Raw genomic sequence first — 20,604 nt, 5'->3', positions numbered from 1 at the left:
CACAAAGCGATATTCGGAGGAGATTAAAGTACATCCAGAGCCGCGTCGAGACTTGGGCCTAAATGCTGACAAACAAACGTACGATGTGCTATATTTAGCTTTAGCAACAATGACTAAATCGATAGTCCGGCGCCAATAATAATACGTTGTTGGTTAAATTGCTAATTTTTAGAGCACGCTAGTACACGATCGAAATAAGGATGCCTAGCATCATATTACACCATTTTGATCTGTATTATATGTCCTACTGGAGTTATTCGTGAATCAGACAGCTATTTGCCTTCAAAAACTTTAAATAAAAGCCCTTACCCGATGGGGTCATGATTATAACGTTTAATTTGTACTCCAACCTTGTGTCTCCTTGGGCCAGCTCCACTTTCATTTCTCCATATCTCCCTCAGCCATGCTCAACGCCGGTGAAGCCAGGGACAAACAATCAATTCGTCAAACGAACGAGTTCCAACCTTCGCAACATCTATACATATCCACAGTTAAACCCTAAGTGTTTTGGTCATATCTCCCTGTTGGTACATATCCTTAATGACGTCCTTGAAAAAAGCAGCCGCCGCAGGACGCTTAAGTTTCAATGTAGGTGTCAAAATATCATTTTCGATCGTGAAAGGTTCAACCATTAATTTTAAGTTGCGAACTTTCTCATATCCTTGCAGCTTCATCTCCTTTCCGACCCTTGCAAATTCGGAAGATACCGCTTCTAGCACCCTCGGATCATCGCATGCTTGTCGTAAAGCTGCCTCGTCTGATGGACTAATATGTCTATCGAGAATTTTCGACGCAAATGGAGCAAAAGCCAGAGGCTGGATGCCACCGATAGCAACAAGGTACGCCTCAAGCGAACTTCCGTGCACAAACAGTTGCTGAACCAACGGACATCCAGCAAGATACACATTCTCAATCTGTTCTGGCGCGACATACTCTCCCTGAGCCAGTTTGAAAAAGTTCTTAGCGCGGTCAATAATATACACTCGACCAAGTTGATCAATCGCGGCAACATCGCCAGTGTGAAACCAGCCGTCTGCATCAATTGCCTCACGGGTTCGAGCCTCATCCTTGTAATATTCTCTAAACACTGTCGTTCCGCGAACCAACAGTTCACCACGAGGCCATGGCTTATCACTCACATAGTAGTGTAGCTCCGGCACATCTTTCAAGCAGATTTCTGTGGTAACAGCAGGCGGCCCACAGTGGCCCGTCGTATAGTCACCAGCCTGGCCAACTATACAGCCACCATGTGTTTCAGTGAGACCATAGCCCTGTGCAATAGTCACACCAAAAGCGGCTCGCAGGAACTGATGAGTATCCGGCGCCAGTGGTGCTGAGCCGCTGATAATACTGGCCACGCGATCCATTCCCGCGTTCGCCTTGACCTTTCTTGAGATAAGCCTGTCCCATAGCATATTGTTCGGCCCCTTTCCGTCTGCCAAAGATTGTAGCTTGACAGTTAAACCATATCGAGCGATATGGGAGCGCCAGCCGGTTGCATTAACGGTCTTATCCTTAATCGCCGACTCAAATCTATTTAACAGCCTTGGAACGGATGTAAACGCCGTCGGCCTGACTTCTAAAAGGTCTTCCAATATTTGCAAAATGTTTCCTCTGTAAAATGCGATGCCTGCTCCTGCAGCTAGTGCGACTCCGATCGTCGCACGTTCGTAAATGTGCGCTAGAGGGAGATATGACAGAACAATGTCAACAACCTTATTGCTACTTCGTGGAAGATGGCAGAAACCGACTGCTAATGCTGCGACAAAGTTTGCATGCGTTAAAACAACTCCCTATATGACATGTTACATAACTGTAAATATGGATGCAAATAGAAGAATATACCTTTGGAGAGGATGTAGTACCAGAAGTATAGTTGATTGTCAAAACGTCGGTGGGCTTGGGCGGATTATGTGGTCGCGGATGCTCCTTTCCGAGCTCTTCCACCTCGGTGATGGTGTAGATCATGATACCCTTGTCCTCTGCCCAGGCTTTCAGAATGTCTTCCTTGCTCTGTTTAGGTAAGTCATTTTCTGATCTCAGGGGATCCATAGATATTATAATCTTAAGATTCGGAATCTCGCTTGCTAAAGACAGAATCTTGGGTATTTGATTAAGTGACGCTACCAAGACAGGTGCCTCCACCGAATTCAGAATGAATTCACTCGAATTGGGTCCAAGACTGAATCACTCCTGGTTAGCATTGACCTATTTCAAATATTACCAGAGATTGACTAACTTATCGTATAATGGTACCACAATGAGGTTGTACGCATGGCATGCCAGATCAGTTAAGATCCACTCTGGTCTATTCTGCGAGAACAACGCGATCGCGTACTGCTCAGTCTTCGGGTTCTTAATCACACTGTCATTCAGATAGCATAGCCCAGAGCCTAAGTTCGTTCGTCGTTCTGCAGCAGTTCGATAAGATTGCCAGATATAAGGCGACCATATGCCGCGTTTCGGATCAACAAGGTACCGAGCGCCCAATAAATCTCTGTCAGGATATTTCTTTGCAGAGTACTCAAAAGCATCGTATTGAGTCCGGATCTGAAGTTACTTGTTAGACGTGTTCTCCGCACGCTGCCAGATCAACCCGATGCGTACCAGAGGATGCGCCGACTGCATAAGTTTATCAGGCGACGCAGCATTGCGATAAATCGCTGAAAATCCGGGACGCTCTGTGTTAGGCAATGCGATAGCTTGCTTCTCTCCGAAAGCTGACTGAATAACAGTAATACTATCCTTGTCATGAATGGGGCCATCGACATCAATTGGTGCCGTTAATAAGTCACTCGCGCTGGGTTCTTTAAGGCTTGCTGGAATCCCACTCATGCCGACGTCGATTGTCAAGCTGGCTTTGTGACGAGCTAAGATACTAAATGGCCAATAAATCAAGAAAGTCGATTGCCCTATAGATAGTCTCACAACAAAGTAGCTGATCCCTACGTACAGTCCTTGGTGCACCTTCAGTGGTTACAAGGCGAGGCAGTCTGGGATGGTCCGGAATTAAACACATGAATGAAACATTCACAATAGTCGTGGAGCGCAAATTGCTCAACATACTAATTCACGCGCTATTTCCATTTGTCAATACAGAGAAGATTAATTCTATTTTAAATTTTTATGAATTTCTTCAATTTTTTTTAGCTAATAAAGACTATGCCATTTGTAAAAGTTGGCTTGTACTGCTACTGAAAGCTGATCAGCAATGAAGTGCCAATAGGCGTTCCGAAACGCATCTCAGCGTCCATGAGGAGGAACTAATAATTTGCACTTCAGCGTACGCTATCTAAGGATTGGTTATAACGTTGCGTCGTTTATTTCGCAATCAGAGTGCAAAATGGCCTAGCGCAGTCTATGTGTGACCTATTAATACCCAAATATCAAAATAGTATAATTATTGGTGAATGATGCATTTAAATAAGAATAGCACTCTTTCAAGAATACTTTCGTCATCGTAATTAGACATAAATTGTGTAGACTGCTGTACAACTATCGTCTTAGAAACAGCATTGTTGCTGCATTATACTCTCGTTTATAGTTTTTACCGTCGTCCTAGCGTGCAAGGCCACACCATCCAAGGGTCAAATTACACGAAGCATAGCTGAATATCGACTCCAGTCTCATTCTATCGTCCTTTTATTTATGTTAGAATGGTTTCCCGAATATACCTAGTGGCCTTGATGGGTCGTGAGGTAATTGTTTCGTGTCCAAGGCCTCGTAATGTAACATTGAACTGACAGTTGCATCTTAGAATAATCCACTCTACGTACGCGGTTTTGCACCGGAAACAGCCTCAACATCTCATGGCCCAGACTCTACCGATGTATCGTCCTATGACGACAGCAGCAGTATAGGACCGACCAGCGCAAAAGCTAGTACATCACGAGACACGGAACTGCGGTATCACTTCTTGGCACATATATCCCTGGACGTATTTGCAGCCAGGTTACCACAGAAGACTTCCGATTCTGATTTTGGATTGCTCTTTGTGCAAGATGGAATGGCTACGTACGGGTGGATGACAAATACTGGCGTCAAGGTTGTTCTTGGATTCGCCAGTGGGGAGATAATAGGGAGTGAGATCCGAAGTGTAAGTGCCAATCAGATTGGACAGCTAATCAATCCATTATAAAAAGCAGGTTTGTGAAATTCACAGTTAATATGTGTTATATAGATCTTCCGGGCAATTCATTTTGCGTATATTTCGCTGGTTTGTAACCCGTTCTACACGATGGATGAGAGACGACCGATCCATAGTCGAAAATTTGATATCAATATTAGGCGCATAGTTGATGCCTGGAACGGTACTACATCAACTCATACACCTGCAGAATCAATCAGCAGATCTAGCGCAGCATCTCCACAGTCTACGTCAAATATATCTGGTGCCAGCACGGTATATTATAGTAACACCAGTAATAACGGAGCTATTGAAGGCGTCGTCATGTCGTACTCGGCATCGCGATCGCCTTCTCCCTCTTCATCGCCGTCAGCGGACGGCGGGATGACGGCTCCAACATCTGAAACAGTTATGGCCAGCTAGTGAGGCATTGTTTTGATATGGGACGGAAGTACCTTGAGAAATATTAATGGAGCAATTGGATTGTACGATATCTGTCTAGTAAGATGGAAGAATGCTTAGGGTACATGAAATTAATGTGCGACGATCGTCTGGTGGTAGTAGTTCCTCAGCGTTCAGCTAGTCAGTGTCTATCATCGCACTTCTCGACATTAAGACTTGTGCCTTATTCGTGCCAAGAAGTAGTGCCGAAAATGAACGACTATTAATTAATTTAGCTGTCTTGATATGAAATATCGGTGCGAAGAGGAATATGCGAATTCCGTCCATGCAAATCCAAATTGATTCCACAACTCAATCAAGCCTTTTTGCGGTGGAGCCATTGGATAAGACAATGTTCACGTAGGCGTTGCAGCCTCTTTGCTTGTTGGTACTGATTGATTCATGCCGTTCTCCATGATGCTTATAGCAAAAATCACACTGAGATATGTAGCCTGTGATCGCTATCTTCGATCTGTCCGGTAGAATTTGTCATAATATCTATCTACCGTGATATGATGGGCAACTAGAGCCAGGTGGAACTGTGGCTGACAACGCTATTCCCCATACTCGACACAGCTCCCTGGGAGATCGAGGGTACAGTGTTTTTACCTGTCGCGCCGCACGTCGGGTACGGGGTTGCGGGGTGCCAACGCGCGGCACATCCGGTGATTTCCTGTCCCCTTGTGCTACTATCGTATTTATTCCAGGGGCTCCCCAAACTGCTGTATCCCTGTGCTGTATCCCTGTGCTGTTCCACCTGCCTGCTCCTTACAACAAACATCCATCCATTATTTTCTCTCAGTCAACACATCGGCTGAGTTGACACGCTAAAAATGAATCATTCGGTATCGTCGGCAGCTGCACGGGCAACCGCATCGTGCGCATCCTCACATCCACGTTCTGGAGTGTATTATCAACACTCGTCCTACCAGACACGCTGGAACTCATATCGATTTGGAGAGCGGCGCAGCAGGTTTAACGGCGTTGCGCAGTTGACTCCTGACCAGACAGAGCACCTAATCCTGTCGTTTAAGGAAAGTATGCGCAAATACAGGCGCGTGCTCAAGGAGCTGGACTATGAGATGAGACAAGAAGCTACGGTGATGAACGGCAGCCTGAGTTCCGATGGTACCCACCGTTGTTCATTGATCTGATTGACAACAAGAAATATTGACATTCCGTATCGCAGATTTGAACCGACACGAACGGCGTCGGAAGAAACTTCAGATCGATCTAGGTCGCGCTGAAGCTTTTGTTGCCAGGTACATGAGCATCCTTTCCAACTTCGCCAGTATGTCCTTTGTTACCTCAACATTTAGCAGACTTGCTGCTGATTTAGCGATAGTTGACACAGATTCCATAACAGTCTCCGCCCCACCGTCGCGACCTCTGTCGCCTGTGACGGGGTGAGTAAATAAGGTGCCTATGTAGTCCACTTGTATCGTTTGCAACTGGAAATTTTCTTAATTTTCGGCGTTTGGCATTTAAAAGGCTATAGTGATTTACTTTATTTATTTGGGATTATTAGCTTTCCTATTTCTACTCGAAATGCATATTATAGTGGTTTATTTCTTCGATTCCGCCTGTGCCCGATATTTAATAAACAGTGCAAGGGAGTATGGAGTAATCATTCCTTTATTCATAATAAAACAATAGGGTAATCTGACGAATATGTTAAAGACAAAAAAAAATAAAAATATAATTGCAGCACCTACGATTCCAGCGTGGTCTCCCACCGCAGTACTAAGTAGGCCCAAAGAAGCTTAACTGGTGTTGATCGGACGGGGAACTGTGCTTTCTTCTTGGTATGGCCGCAACTGAAACTACTTCAAAAGACGTCACTTTTCTACCTCATCGCTTAGTCATGCGCCACGTAATGGGAAACCTATTCTGTACAAATTCGAATAAATTAGCTTCAATTGTCTACATGCGAGATGTGAAGAATTGATGTTATTCAATTTCCTACCGGTCAATGATTATACTATTTTACTGATTTGCGAGCGAATTTCATTACTGAAGAGGGCCCATCCCATACAGTAATACTAAGAATTTCTCGCTAGAAAAGTTTTGAAAATACCAATGATAATTGAAGAGCGGAGAATGTGTTTATTACGATCTAATTGTGCTGCGACTCGCTAATGTCGAGCTCGTGTCCTGACTTCGACTGCGTGGCCCGAACCACCGATAAACGCGAAGAATCGGGGCGCGTCAAAGTCAGTCATATCAGATCCGCTCGAGCCATTCTCCAGACCAGGCAATAGTATTTCAGTTGCCTTCAGCACTACAAGATGAAGAAAATATGGCAATGTCGGGGCCACCTAAATAATATGTACGCGCTTCGATCGTACAAGTTTCGGCATAGGGAATATCAACGGCTACTCAGTACGATGTCCAACCAGAGAGTGAAGCTCCGTGTCGCTGTCGTCGGGTCCGGCCCCGCCGGTTTTTATACGGCGTATAGGATATTGGAGAGGACACCGTCCGGAATAGCGACTGTGGATATGTACGAGAAGTTACCTGTTCCCTATGGTCTTGCCCGCTTCGGTGTTGCACCAGATCATCCTGAAGTCAAGGTAGAGTGTTTTCTTGATAGAATGTGACAAATTGCATGCTGAGATACTCTAGAATTGCGAGGAGAAGTTTGAGGAAGTCGCACAATCTCCATATTTCACATTTATAGGTAACACAATGGTCGGCGCACAACCTCTCGCCGTTCCGAGCCATACACGGTCATTCCAACCGAACCATGTCCCGCTTTCGCTACTTCAGCAACACTACGATGCGATAGTGCTCTCATACGGCGCAGACTCTGATAAAGATCTGTCATCGTCTGTTAAAGGGCTCGATCTCGCCGGTGTATATTCCGCGAGAGCGTTCGTGGGGTGGTATAACGGACATCCAGAATTCCAAGATCTTGACCCCGATGTAATGGCTGGTGAACAAGCCGTCGTTGTTGGCCATGGCAACGTCGCGTTGGATGTTGCGCGGATATTGTTGACGGATATTGATGCATTGCGGAAGACCGACATCACTGAGGCTGCGATTGCGAAGCTTTCTGAGAATAAAGTCAAGCGGGTGCGAATTGTTGGCCGGCGTGGCCCTGCTCAGGTGAGATCTACGATAAGGCTATGTAAAATGGAAATTAATTTTAATTGTGAAGGCGTCGTTTACAAATAAGGAAGTTCGTGAGCTCATGACGCTTAATGGAGTAGGTTTCATTCCGCCAGAAGCAGAATTCATGTCCCCATTCCTCGAGAATAGCCCGAAACTTGGACGGCCAACGAAACGCCTCTTCCAGCTTCTACAGAGAGGATCGACAACATCCGTGGCAGATACCACCAAACATTTCTCTTTTGACTTTTTGCTGTCCCCGACGTCGTTTGAGGCTTCGGAAGGATCCTCGCGTGTGGCTAGAGCGAAGTTTGACCTCATGCGGCTGCAGGGAGATATTCTCTCCAAAGACACGCGCGTGAAACCGACGGGCGAGTTTAAGGAATTACCTTGCAACGTAGGCTTCATGAGTGTAGGCTACAAAACTCATCCGCTTGCCGGACTCGAAGACATCTACAACGACGGTGCTAACCATTTGAACAACGAAGGCGGGAAAGTTTGTGCAGGAATTAATGCAAAAGGATTATACGTCGCCGGATGGATCAAGCGCGGGCCAGCCGGTGTCATAGCCGAAACCATGTACGATTCATTCGAAACCGCTTCTGTCATTCTTAGCGATTTTGAGGATGGTGAGATTGGCGGCAAATCGTGTGATGGGTGGGATGGTGTTAAAGCTGATCTTGGGGACAAGCTAGATTGGAAAGTTGTTTCATGGAGTGATTGGCAGAAAATAGACAAGGCAGAGAAGGAACGAGGATCAAAAATTGGCAAGGAACGAGAAAAGTTCACTAATCAGAATGACATGTTAGCTGTGTTGGTATAGATAAAGGAGCTTTTCTGGTCGGGCATGTAATTATGCATATTTTGCCACTACTTATCTATCTGATAGACAAATGTTTATATCTACGTGTTATAGAGGTCATATACCATCTCGCCAATCGCCAGACTAGAAGTGAGACCTAACCTATGTCAGTCATGTCGGAGGAAACTCGTGACAAAACCTCACGTACCAGGACTTTCTATTCCAAGAAGGTTAACAAACCCGGGAAATCCTGCTTCTTTCCTTATAACAAAATCAGTGAATCCTTCGTGATCGGGCCCGGTGATTTTGGGTCGGATTCCTGAATAATCTGGCAACAATGACGACTTGTCGATTTGTGGTAAGTACCGCGTTACTTCGGCAAACACTTCTTCGAGTTGGCTTCCCTCGGGTACGAGATCATCCGGTGATGAGACCCACTGGACATTAGGTCCAAATCGGAGGCGCCCGCCTAGATCAAGCGTCAAATGTGTACCCAAACCGGCGTGGCCAGTAGGGCATGGATATATCTAGATGCGTGTTATTCAATCCACCGTATTCTTCTGAGCTCTATCGTCAAACATACCAGCCGCTGTGTTCTTGGCTGCGACGAACCGTACGAAAAATATGAGCCTTTGGCATAGTATGGTGTAACATGTCGTTCGCGAGGCAGTAGCATGTTCGACACCAACGGCGCTGACAATCCCGCCGAGTTAACCACATTTTCAAATTTCAAGTGCATAGTTGCTGTTCCGTTTTCTCCGCCACCATTATCAAGTTGAACAGTATATAATCCACAAGATGAGTCGAATTCTATGCCTGATACAGCAGTATTGAGCGCTAGGTCTCCACCACTACCCTCAAATTTACCGAGCAAATACGTCATAAGCGAGTGCGAAGATATGATTCCCGTTGTCGGAGAACTAAGAATTGCTCTCCGCGCTGTGACAGCCGGTTCTATGTCTTTAGCTCTCGAGAGCGGGACGAATTCAGTCGCGATCTAATATCTTCATCAGCGAGGATGTCGCATATTGTCGTTCCACTACCATTCGCACCTCTAGTTGGTGGGCCTTTTCCTGCAGAGATTCAAGGTACTCTTGTTCAGCCTCAGTCTGGGCGACAATCCATTTTCCTGCTCCACGTAAGCATAGATCCTGTAACATTCCAGCACATGACATACCGCAGTTCCGATACGGAATGCCTACCTCCTCACATGCCTTATATAGCATCTCTTTTCCCATTATGCACAGTTTCGTCTTCAGCGAGTCAGGCGGATAGTACAGTCCAGCGTGAATAACCTCCGAATTCCGCGACGAAGTCTCCGTGCCAATAGCGCTATGCCGGTCAACTAACAATACAGCCCCTCTACCACGCGCCAGTCTCGCGGCCACGGAGAGGCCCACGACCCCTGCTCCTATTATCAGGTGCGAGAAATCTGCCATTCAGTGTAAGTCCAGCGATAGTGCAGATATCCGACGGGCGGGACAGGGCTATATCGATTTGTCGGATATGGGAATTATGAGCCCGGTGGGTTCCCCCTGAGAAGCCTACATAACAATCGCAGCGGCACCAGAATAATATGAGCTGTTTAGTTAGAGAGTTATTACTATAATGGATTCAAAATCTAATTCAATGTGGATTGAATAACCTCAACCCATGTACCGGTTTCATATACCTATAGTCGGTCGGCTTCTTGATATACTATCGTAATCTTGGCCACCAAACTCACCATTTCAAAAGAAATGTTTGTTCTGATTAGTGATTACGCCCCGTTTTTTCTCTTGGAACAGGCACTGTATTAGAGTTATATTTACTTAGCCCATAGAATACAGGCACCGGTCACTTCCACCTGCCATTGATACATCGCCAATGTTATGGAAGAACCTCATTTTTGGATGGAAAAGGCGGTGCATGATTTTTTATGGTCCAAAAAACTCTATTCAAAATATAAATGTTAGTATAACTATCATCGTTACAAGTTACAATGATACTCTATACCCTAACCACGCTTCAGGTTAGAAAAGTGGCGGGCTTTTAAAGTAGTTTCAGTTGCGGCCATACCAAGAAGAAAGCACAGTTCCCCGTCCGATCAACACCAGTTAAGCTTCTTTGGGCCTACTTAGTACTGCGGTGGGAGACCACGCTGGAATCGTAGGTGCTGCAATTATATTTATTTTTTTTGCTATTTTGTTCGTACTATGATGATATTTGTTTAAATTATTTACCTTGATATATTGTGTAGTATTAAGAGTTGTTGGTTTGATGATGTGTGACGTTTTGTTTTGCTCGTTTCGCGACGCGACGGGCATTAGAAGTTTCTTTTGTAAATATGATAGCAAGCAGTACACAGCGCCGAACCATCTCGATCTCCTTGTCGTATCAACAGCTTCCCACAGCCAAACACACATGCCACCTCTCCCCCGCGCACAAGCGCTTTCCCTCTATCGTCGCGTCCTGCGCGAATCCCGCAGCACGATCCCATCCCGACGGGCATACAGATACGTGTACGAGGACATTCTTCGCAACATGTTCCGGGACTCGACGATCCCGTACAGTCCTTCCCGGTTCGAAAATACCATCACGTTGATAAGAATGGCGAGGCTAGTGAGGGGCAATGAACGTCGGTTGCTAAAGAATGTAATTGATATCGGGTGGAATCGACAGATGAGAGCCAAGGAGAAGTAAGTTCTACTTTCATATTATTTGACATTAAATTTATTTTTTCAAATGTGTTACGGCGGATGGAATCCTGATGAAAACCTTGCAGATTACCGAAGGGATACGGCAAATTAGTGGAAAGGTCGTTGTTTCAAAAGTTATATGCCGATTACGATATTACAATGAAAATGGTGAGCGAGACAATGGACGTGTATCTGCCAGACAACGTCAAATATTACGAACGAACACATTCGTGGTTTGGGAGAAAAAGGAAGTGAAGCGAGAGTTGTAAATTCTGTTGCATTAATTGTATTATAGTTTGTATTGGGATGGCGTTTTGTGTCTGATCTTGACCTGTCAGCATTTAATATTAATTACGGTCTATATCTACCCCATCTCCTATTTTGTCTAACCCCCTCGAGTGACTTTGATTAATCACGAAAAGAAGCGTGACGATAAACATGACATAATTGATATGATACTCCCCTCTACAAGGGACCAATGCGGTCTTTTTCATAACGTACACAAAACACGGATTATATCAACCAAAACAACAATCAAACAATTTTACCATACACCTATTCCAAAAAATATGCCGCTATTATTTAAAGAAGTCAACTAAACCCGACCATTCTCATTTAGAAACCAGCTGCTAAATGATGGATGGTTATTAACCAGACGGGATAAAGACTCTCACACAACGAAATACAAAACATAAAGACTGCGCTCTTAAAATTTCAATACGTTTGATACTGGCTCGCTCATGCCCACGTACAGACCGTGCTCTTCAATGTATCGGATTACACTGTTTGGTAGGAGATACTGCACACTCATGCCTCGCCGGATGAAAAGTCGCACCTTTGTAGAACTGATGTCGTTGTAAATAAGCTGCTTGATGACAATGACGTTGTGACGATGCTCGTACATAATGTCATGCGAGAGCAAGAAACTTCTGACATCAGCTCCAGTCCGCTCGACAATCAAGCATCCGTATCGACCCAAGATATGGTGCAAATCCTCGTCAGCCCAGACATTGGGGTCACCCATGGATTCTATCAGATCGCCGCCGGCTAGCAACATAATCTTTGCAGGCCGACGCTCTCCGGCCTTGGTTTTAATGCCTCCGCGCTTGACGTTGATTTCGTAGTTGAAGTGATCCAACACGACGGCTGTTCGTTGATAGCTCGGTTGTAAAGACTCCCAAGCGTCAACCATGAGCCAGGAAGACGTGCGCTCGCAGGCCAGCTCGCACATGCGCACGCGATGGTCGGCTGGGGCCAGCCCAGCCTTGCGATAATTGTCGGATACAGGAGAGTAGTACCCACCAACGACCTCGTACTTGTTCAGTTCCCGAATAGTATCGATCGCCATTTCTGTATTGACTATAATTAGCTTGCGGTTTCGAACACGGGATATTCAATACTGACCGAACATTCGAAGGTGCAAAAAAGTAATTGGAGAAAATGAACCGCACGCCACAATTACTAATGGCTGCATGGTTTTATCCTGCAAGACCTCAGCCAATCTGTGAACTGGGAACGCATAACTAGCAAGATCCCGAGCTTGTCGCGAAATTCCATGAGGAACTTCTTCGAGATCAGCAGTCTGGGTGGGGGTTCGATTGGCTGAGAGCGAGTATGGCGGCGCCAATATGTCGAGATCCATTTCTGCCTTTCGCTTTCCGTTTGTAGTAGTAGTTGCTTGAGTCTCAGATCGAGAATCTGCTGACAAGACAGTGCTATTTCCGCTGGAAGAGTTTAGTCTGCTGGACATGGCGGATTCGGAGCCCGAGCGGACATGCTGTTCCAGTTTGGCGACGATTTCGGAGCCGTTTGTCGAACCAACGTCTGTCATGGAAAGGTCGCGCGCGAAAGACGAAGTTGAAAAATTAAAAAGACCAACCGCAGATGTATTGGCAGCAGACCGGGGAGTCGTTGTAGATGTCGTGGGTGGACTCAGAGAAGGAGTCTGGTGCTGTCGCCTGATGACCGGAGTGAAATTTGGAGCCAGGCGCGGGTCCATGGGAGAAGAGAAAGCGCAAATAGAACGAGTGCAAGTTTGGGTTGTACACGGCGGACGTTGGCAGTAGTCGCACGCACACAACCTAATTCACATTCAAAGCTGCGGCGCACTAATTGAGATTAATAATTAAGGAGCCAATAGACCGAACGAGATGCAGGACAACCACAGACAGCAGGCTACAGTCTGTGCAAATATAAAGAGCAGGAATTTCCGGAAGTATATTTTAGGTGAGTGCAAATGTGCCGGGACATCTTGATCCACCAGCAAAAGTGCTGTGCTTTATTCATGCGAACAGGCTCACACTTAACGCAGGGCGTGCGCACCGCTGCCCCGAGTCTATCAAAAATCTTAGTCACCGCTCCGCCGAGGGCCCGGGTCAGCCAACATTTCGAAGACAAGCCGGGATTTAGAACGTCATTCAGCGGCTAGTTCATGCCTACCCGGAATTGTGAGGCGCAGGTTGGGGTTGGAGAGTTCTGAGGTTATGCACCGGGGCCGACAATGTATCAGTGGCCGCTCACATAGCCGAGTTTTATCTCCGGCTCAGTGGTAGTCCGCACTAGAGTGAATGAAGGTTGTATCTTCGGGTCTTAGAGTAGGAGTGACTGTTCGTAAAAACTCCTTTTAACACCGTCGCCTGCACGTCACCAAATTATTCCCCGATTCCACTACGACCGGACAGTTGGATGAGAAGAACAAGTCCAGCGATGACGAGTGATATCGTTGGCATTGATTGCACTTGGGGGCTTCGTCCCATGGTCGCCAAATGGACAGTCCCAAATCCGCCAGATAACGAGCGGAGTCGAATGACTAAACTAATGATCATGGTATTGCTTTAACTATTGTTGACTGCTTTTAACAATACATGCGGAGGGTCCAGGTGTCATAAAAGTTGCTGAGATGGACCGTCCCCAGCCGAAGCTGCTCGTTTATATGCAAAGGGCGCCACAGGCGTCAAGTATTTGCCGGCCCGATCCTCCTTTAGTCATTGTCTGGGCCCATGGCTTCCGCAATCCGCAAGGCACTCTACTGATACTTCCTGGACCCATTATTGGACCCAAAATAATAGTATGCCAACTGACATTAGACATTATTTGCGAAAGGCTAAGTAATGGCTGACTTTGGAATGACTTTATCCCAGCTGAGCCGTCTTTCATGGGGCTTGCCTGTTCGCTCCTGGTCCTCTGGAATATCCGTATCTGAATATAGACAATTGGGCATCTTTGAATACCAGAAGTGAGAACAATAAGATTAGGACCCGACTTGGAATTTGTGCGTATTTCATAATGTGAATAATTGAAATGGCGATGAAATCGAGTTAATTTCCGGACGACGCTGGGTTTGGAATTCAACAAGCATATATTGCTCAATATCACGTAATGATAGATAGCTGATTCAACTTCTGCATTTTTTGAATCGTCTATGGCGCGATTTGCCGTAAAGGAGATATTCGCTTGTATTAGACGACCACTAAACCCCGGATTTTGAACATTACGAACAACATGCCGAGATCTGGTGGTCCCGCAAGGGACACAGTTGCGGCGACTTTTTACTCAGCCAAGGGTATCGTATACACGTCTTGACCGTCAAGCGAAGCTCGACCCCACCCTTCCCAAGTACTCTAGCTCCTGCTCTTGAGCCTCCGTTATCACTTGGAGAGAACTAGGCTATCGAGCCATTTTCAGTAATGGATGGTACGTATATCACTAGGACAAAGCGTTAGCGTAAAAGGACTAATTGACAATTCTCAGGCGGCAAACTACTGGCTCTCGTCACAGAATAGGCACTGGCGATTCAGTCGCCAGCAGCTCGAAAATATCCGACTAGAGACCGAATCCGAGACCAGGTTTTCACGGCCCGAACTAGGCGACCCGCGGCATTTACGTATTTACTTCCATGGCCTGATTCAATCTCTCGGACGCCATCTTTCTGTCCGACAGCAAGCACTCGCGACAAGTGAGATATACTTGGCAAGATTTTATGTCCGCACATCCGTTCAAGAAACAAATCCATACCTAATCATCGCGACGTGCGTCTACGTTGCCTGCAAGATGGAGGAATGCCCCCAACATATCCGGTCCGTCGTCTCCGAGGCGAAATCCCTCTGGCCGGACTTTATTACCCACGACCCTACCAAGCTAGCAGAATGCGAGTTTTATTTGATAGAGGAACTGGACTCATTTTTAATTGTGCATCACCCCTATAGATCCCTCATTCAACTTTCCAAGGCGCTGGGTGCGTCGGGAGTCAACGTCGGTTTGTCATCGGACGAAATGCAAACCGCGTGGTCAGTCATAAATGACTCGTACATCACCGACCTGCCGTTGTTGTATCCGCCCCATGTTATTGCGTTGACAGCGATATACATGTCCGTCGTCTTACGCCCGCCTACTGTCGCAGCCCAGGCAGAGCGTGCAAAGACGCGATTGCAGAAAATTATGGATTGGTTTGCGGGCTGTGGCATCGATTTAGAGGCGGTGGTCGATTGCGCGCAGGAGATGATCAGTTTGTACGACGTGTGGGAATCGTATAGCGAGAAGACGTGTCGCGAGTTGATAGCTCGAGTCGTTAGTGGGAGGCGTGGATGAACCGGGTAGGCGTTGTTTTCGGAAATTTGGTTGTACATATGTGCATCTTGGAATCTAGAGTCGGAAATTTGTAAATATTATTAGAATATAATTGTGTACATAAATTTATATTGTAAAATAAGGTCGCTGATCAATGTTACGCGCACCTGTGCCTAACTACACCAATGCTGTCACTTCTTCTGACACTTCACTCAACTCGGGTGCCAGTTCGCCAAGATGTTCCTTGCATTGGGAGCTCCAATCTCTCGGACTGACTGACCGCAAAAGCTCCTGAAAGGCAGCCTAACATATATTAGCATTCGATTTGAAAACAAATTTGCCCGGATAGCTTACCATGGTGCAAAAAGAACCATCGTCTCCCCAATGCTTCCCCTTTGGCTGGCACGCAGAGATGGTCATCGGACGACCATTGTACTTAACTCTTACGAATTTCCCGGGGCCACCTAGAGACCATGTAGATGACTTGATTTTTTCCTCGAAAAGCTCAAACGTGATATGCGATGTGAAGTTTATCCACCTTGATCCAGTTAGCCAAAATGTGAGCAAATATGGCACCTAAGTTTTCGTACCTGTAATCGAAAACACCGAGAGAAGACAAAATAGCACCAATAGATGAGTCATGCGCACCATACAATGCTAGCAGTGGCACTTTTCTATAAACTTTCGTTTCCTTTTGTCCCAACATTTGCGAAATCTCAGCGACATTGTCACTCATAATCGGGTCACCAATCGTCATTCTTTGCAACACCTCCGCAAAGAACCGACCCATTCCCAATTGCTTCATCTCGGCATTTTGTCCGTACCCGACAAACTCTGCCTCCAGTGCCGCTTTGGCGACAGTATTCACGACTTGCCGATCAGCAAATCCTGGTGGTGCCTTGATGTTATGCGCAAGTGCAGACGAATATGTATCTACAATCGCCCACGCTTCGTCTTTGTTGTTGTCATCCCCGACTGTAATCTTGCCTTCTGGGCTCGACAAGATGTCTCTGAGGACTTGACTTGCTTCTTCGAGTTGCGAATTCCATTTCTTGGCTGCCGCCGCTCGGAACTGTCTTCGGAGTTCAGACAGACGGGGGCAGTGAACCATTGGATGTAGGTTCTCCTCGAATGGGAATCGTTCGAGAATTTTGGGAGTGACAGAATGGCCATTCAGCGGGTACAGCCCATTGAAGACCTGCTGTAGCGTCTCTCTAGATCGCACTATTCCTGTCGTTCTGCAGCATGTTAGCATGACCCGCAATCGAGAGTCAGGTACAAACCTACCGAAGGTATATATCTGAGTGTTTTGTGAAATTTCGAGGAAGGAAGGCTAATTTGTCGACATACAACTCGCGCAATTGCTCGCCGAGGTAATGTCCACTGAGCCGTCCCCTATCCGTCAACTGTCCCTCCGTACTATACACTGGTCAGCATCCCTCTTCTCGTGTCCCTCTTGCTGCTACAATTAACACACCAAATGCCTTTCTTCCCGGCAGTTGCAAATAGCGGCGACGGATCTTCCTCCGTTAATGTCTCGATCTCGCGTTCATACTCAAACGTTGTGACTTGCTTGATCTTCGGATTGATCAGTCCTGTGCGTGAACTGCGGGACGACTCGCATAGAGGCCAGAAAATCGGGAAGCCCCATTTGTCCCACTGTTGAATTGACCTATGTACCGGAGTTCTCTCACCTGGTAGAATAATTATTTCAATGCACTATAGAGACAAAACACGAGGCTCCATTGCGCACATACCGTGTCGAAAGAGAATTTGGACCTGCTTAAGAGTGAGACTGTTGGGATAATGATCCTCCACTCCTGGAAACACTAACGGCGGCCCCATTTTGATCCTAACTGAGATCGTCCAACAATGTTAGTAATTTATTGTGAGCTATACGACCTTGATGTTGTTGGTAGGTTATATTTCGAATAATGATAAGCAGTGTAGCCAGAGCGAGTTCGCAGTCATTGCTCAGGGGCTATCCCGAAGCGTGGGGCAAGCGCACTAAAAAGTCTCCGAGCATAATACTTGACTCGATTTTCTTTACCTCAACGACACCTTCGATAATCAGGCAATAGTAACCCAATTAGGCAAGTTGACATGTTATGCTCAACCGTCTTGCTATTCATTTACAATGAAACTATATGCTAATACATATATAGTATCGCAAGACACATCAGCCGAACAAGAACCAGCCATCAATTTCGTTTCCGACTTCACCACTAGGATAAGTGTTTGCGAATACCGCGGAGGATAGGAAGACATACATGCTTTCACCCGCCCGTCTACTGATTCGCAGTCTTCCATACCGACCTCTCTCAGGGCGACTCGTGTCGGCGCAACGTCAGTCCTCAAGGCCGAAACTCTTGCTATCAAGCGTAGTTCTGCACAACATGTCAACCGAAGCTTTTACTGCTCCGGAAAAAGACCCAGACTTCGGCGATTCCGAAACCCCCTACGAGGACAAGATCCGATGGGTGCTTACACAGAACTTGAAACCTACTTATTTGAAGATACATAACGACTCGCACAAGCATGCGCACCATGCCCCCATGCGTGATATCGTGAGTCGGGAAACTCATTTTCGGTTCGTTCAAATAGTTGTCGTCCGCCCTTGACACGATTTGCTAACGTTATTTTATGCAGCTTGGAAATTGTATCCGAAGCATTTGAGGGAAAGGTAGGAATCACACTGTTACTGTTGCAGGGTGCAATTTGCTAACCTTTGTTACAGCGATTACCCATGCGACACAGATTGATATACCAGATGTTTAGTAAGGAAATGAACGCTGAGGGTGGTATTCACGCAATGCAATTGCTCACGCTGACGCCGAAAGAATGGGAAGAGCGACAGGACAAAAAGTAAATTAGCATAGATCTGGAATGGTACATTGACATTACCTAATCGATAAATGCGCTCAAGTCAATAGCAATATTTATTGATGCAGAAATGCAGAAATTACCTTACGCGTTCTATTGTTATGCACTTACATCAGAGAGAACATCTTCAATAGGTAATCTACAAATGCGCCTAAGAAAATAACACCGCCTGTCTTTATATTGTCCACAAACCATTTCCAGCAATCCTTTGGTGCATCTAAATGAACATTTCTAATCATTAAGGCAAGTCTATATGTTGCCCAGCCGACGCCCGCGAAGAATGCCGGGCCCATTCCATTTAGTACTCCTGCGCCGGTAAGCAACATAATCTGCGCGACAGTGAAGGCAGTCATAACCGGCTTCGAGTTTTCTCGCCATGCGAGCGCGGTCGATTTGATGCCGGCCAAGACGTCGTCCCTTTTGTCCTGGTGCGCGTAGATGGTGTCGTAGACCATGGTCCAGCAAATCCCACTGGCGTACAAGGCGGCCATGCTGGGCACGTCCCAGTGGCCCATTGCTGGAAATCCCAGCATCGCACCCCAGTTGTAAGTAAAAGCGAGCATAAGCTGGGGATAGTAAGTAAACCGCTTGAATAGAGGGTAAGAAGCCACGAAGACCAAGCTCGAAGTTCCAAGAAGAAGGCAATCAAGCGGCAGAGACAGGAGAACTCCCAGACCAAGTGTGAGTTGTCCACCTAGATAGACGATAGCCTGTTTTGGCGTGATCTGCCCAGAAGCAATTGGTCGCATTGCGGTTCGTTCGACTAGTTGATCCAGTCGTCTATCCCACAGGTCATTCACAATACATCCCGCGCCGCGCATAATAAGTGCACCAACTCCAAATAAGGATAGCATCCACGTAGTATCTAAAAGAGAAGCATTCGTAGCATACGCAGCCATGGTGATGCCCCACGCTATACCAGCTATCAGCGTTGGTTACAAGTATAATGCGAAACAACTCACTGCAAGGCCAATACAATAGCCACGTTCCTACAGGCTTATCAAGTCTTGTGAGTTGCGCATACGGTAAAACAGACTTCGGTAGACTCCGCATAAATGGCCCCAATGGCGGCTGCGCGATCGGCTCAGTCGTAGTAGTCAATTGTCGCTGAGAGTAAACAGTAAGCCCTCCGTTCGCACTGCCAAGCGATGTTGGGATCGATGCTGATAAACCTTTCAGTTTCGGTCCATTGGTTTGTCCTATAGATAGCTTCTGCGAGTGCGTAAGCTGTACTGATCGATTTGACTCTTTTGCTATTCGGCACTTGTAGAAAGATCGAGTATAGAAAACAGGAATGCCAGAAACACGCGACCGAGATGGGTGCGCAAAATTTACTGAGTTTGCAGAGCAATACTTAGATAACATTATTGATGAGTCTTAGTGAGATGAATATACAACGGCCGAATACTAATTGAGCGCGGTAAATGGTGCGTTCGAAAGTCGCGTTAGTTGTACCATTATTTTCGAGAGTTCTCTACCGAATACCTGATACACCTAACCAAGAGTACCCTAACCCGACTCTGTTCTCGGTGTCTAATTTGGTAATGATGTTGCCCGAAATATTGCAGTCATGCTTGATAATTTAACCAAACCGATAAATCAACAAGCACGACAAACTTTCAAAATAAATAAAAAAAATTGCAGCACCTACGATTCCAGCGTGGTCTCCCACCGCAGTACTAAGTAGGCCCAAAGAAGCTTAACTGGTGTTGATCGGACGGGGAACTGTGCTTTCTTCTTGGTATGGCCGCAACTGAAATTAATTCAGTCAGCCGGTTTTCTACCTGATTGCTTAGTCATTTCTTTCAACGAAACAATCATCTAACTCAGACAATGTGGCTTAATATTCAATTTGCTACTGATCTAATATTGAGTTTTAAATTTTTTTGGTTTACACCATTGCGCTGCGGATAGCATTGATATGAAATGTACGTTACTTTGCTTAAAGAGATTCGAAAAAGATATCTCCCAAATAGATAATGTAAGCTACTAATACG

The 20,604-nt window shown here is 46.1% G+C and overlaps 10 protein-coding genes across 10 annotated transcripts; 5 read left to right on the top strand and 5 right to left on the bottom strand.

Annotated features, from left to right (window-relative positions):
• Positions 1–315: 315 nt before the first annotated feature.
• Positions 316–2,926, bottom strand: V1508DRAFT_239581 (eukaryotic long-chain fatty acid CoA synthetase (LC-FACS)). Its single transcript, XM_066936349.1, has 4 exons — positions 2,608–2,926; positions 2,240–2,550; positions 1,846–2,182; positions 316–1,793 (listed from the first exon to the last, which is right to left on the bottom strand). The coding sequence occupies exons 1-4, from the start codon at positions 2,833–2,835 to the stop codon at positions 492–494; spliced, it is 2,178 nt and encodes a 725-aa protein (XP_066793797.1). The 5' UTR covers positions 2,836–2,926; the 3' UTR covers positions 316–491.
• A 556-nt stretch (positions 2,927–3,482) lies between these two features.
• On the top strand, positions 3,483–4,829 carry V1508DRAFT_423570 (Sedlin, N-terminal conserved region-domain-containing protein). The gene is made up of 3 exons (XM_066941183.1): positions 3,483–3,698; positions 3,758–4,096; positions 4,181–4,829. Exons 1-3 carry the CDS (start codon positions 3,657–3,659, stop codon positions 4,547–4,549), a joined length of 750 nt encoding a protein of 249 aa, XP_066793796.1. The 5' UTR covers positions 3,483–3,656; the 3' UTR covers positions 4,550–4,829.
• A 2,125-nt stretch (positions 4,830–6,954) lies between these two features.
• On the top strand, positions 6,955–8,501 carry V1508DRAFT_406024 (uncharacterized protein; the record flags this gene model as incomplete). Its single annotated transcript, XM_066938739.1, has 3 exons — positions 6,955–7,140; positions 7,193–7,675; positions 7,728–8,501. 3 exons carry the CDS (start codon positions 6,955–6,957, stop codon positions 8,499–8,501), a joined length of 1,443 nt encoding a protein of 480 aa, XP_066793795.1.
• V1508DRAFT_423564 (putative FAD-dependent oxidoreductase) lies at positions 8,445–9,986 on the bottom strand. The gene is made up of 5 exons (XM_066941182.1): positions 9,658–9,986; positions 9,533–9,609; positions 9,064–9,477; positions 8,689–9,007; positions 8,445–8,637 (listed from the first exon to the last, which is right to left on the bottom strand). The coding sequence occupies exons 1-5, from the start codon at positions 9,917–9,919 to the stop codon at positions 8,582–8,584; spliced, it is 1,128 nt and encodes a 375-aa protein (XP_066793794.1). The 5' UTR covers positions 9,920–9,986; the 3' UTR covers positions 8,445–8,581.
• Positions 9,987–10,837: 851 nt separating this feature from the next.
• V1508DRAFT_423560 (uncharacterized protein) lies at positions 10,838–11,621 on the top strand. Its single transcript, XM_066941181.1, has 2 exons — positions 10,838–11,158; positions 11,245–11,621. The coding sequence occupies exons 1-2, from the start codon at positions 10,884–10,886 to the stop codon at positions 11,411–11,413; spliced, it is 444 nt and encodes a 147-aa protein (XP_066793793.1). The 5' UTR covers positions 10,838–10,883; the 3' UTR covers positions 11,414–11,621.
• Positions 11,460–13,419, bottom strand: V1508DRAFT_423558 (uncharacterized protein). Its single transcript, XM_066941180.1, has 2 exons — positions 12,563–13,419; positions 11,460–12,508 (listed from the first exon to the last, which is right to left on the bottom strand). The coding sequence occupies exons 1-2, from the start codon at positions 13,155–13,157 to the stop codon at positions 11,865–11,867; spliced, it is 1,239 nt and encodes a 412-aa protein (XP_066793792.1). The 5' UTR covers positions 13,158–13,419; the 3' UTR covers positions 11,460–11,864.
• A 1,429-nt stretch (positions 13,420–14,848) lies between these two features.
• On the top strand, positions 14,849–16,027 carry V1508DRAFT_450810 (cyclin-like protein; the record flags this gene model as incomplete). Its single annotated transcript, XM_066942491.1, has 2 exons — positions 14,849–14,851; positions 14,909–16,027. 2 exons carry the CDS (start codon positions 14,849–14,851, stop codon positions 15,743–15,745), a joined length of 840 nt encoding a protein of 279 aa, XP_066793791.1. The 3' UTR covers positions 15,746–16,027.
• V1508DRAFT_390835 (histidine phosphatase superfamily) lies at positions 15,805–17,713 on the bottom strand. Its single transcript, XM_066937932.1, has 6 exons — positions 17,482–17,713; positions 17,202–17,418; positions 17,012–17,143; positions 16,315–16,962; positions 16,079–16,262; positions 15,805–16,027 (listed from the first exon to the last, which is right to left on the bottom strand). Exons 1-6 carry the CDS (start codon positions 17,567–17,569, stop codon positions 15,902–15,904), a joined length of 1,395 nt encoding a protein of 464 aa, XP_066793790.1. The 5' UTR covers positions 17,570–17,713; the 3' UTR covers positions 15,805–15,901.
• On the top strand, positions 17,691–18,654 carry V1508DRAFT_239486 (bola protein). The gene is made up of 4 exons (XM_066936348.1): positions 17,691–17,817; positions 17,890–18,314; positions 18,374–18,407; positions 18,462–18,654. The coding sequence occupies exons 2-4, from the start codon at positions 17,995–17,997 to the stop codon at positions 18,591–18,593; spliced, it is 486 nt and encodes a 161-aa protein (XP_066793789.1). The 5' UTR covers positions 17,691–17,817; positions 17,890–17,994; the 3' UTR covers positions 18,594–18,654.
• On the bottom strand, positions 18,480–20,229 carry V1508DRAFT_423548 (UbiA prenyltransferase family-domain-containing protein). The gene is made up of 3 exons (XM_066941179.1): positions 20,093–20,229; positions 19,570–20,014; positions 18,480–19,520 (listed from the first exon to the last, which is right to left on the bottom strand). Exons 2-3 carry the CDS (start codon positions 19,970–19,972, stop codon positions 18,715–18,717), a joined length of 1,209 nt encoding a protein of 402 aa, XP_066793788.1. The 5' UTR covers positions 19,973–20,014; positions 20,093–20,229; the 3' UTR covers positions 18,480–18,714.
• Positions 20,230–20,604: the final 375 nt, after the last annotated feature.

This window comes from Lipomyces doorenjongii (assembly GCF_038497915.1).
Source record: "Lipomyces doorenjongii strain NRRL Y-27504 unplaced genomic scaffold V1508scaffold_59, whole genome shotgun sequence".
Lineage (NCBI taxonomy): Eukaryota > Fungi > Ascomycota > Lipomycetes > Lipomycetales > Lipomycetaceae > Lipomyces > Lipomyces doorenjongii.
This window is presented reverse-complemented; position numbering and strand designations above follow the sequence as displayed.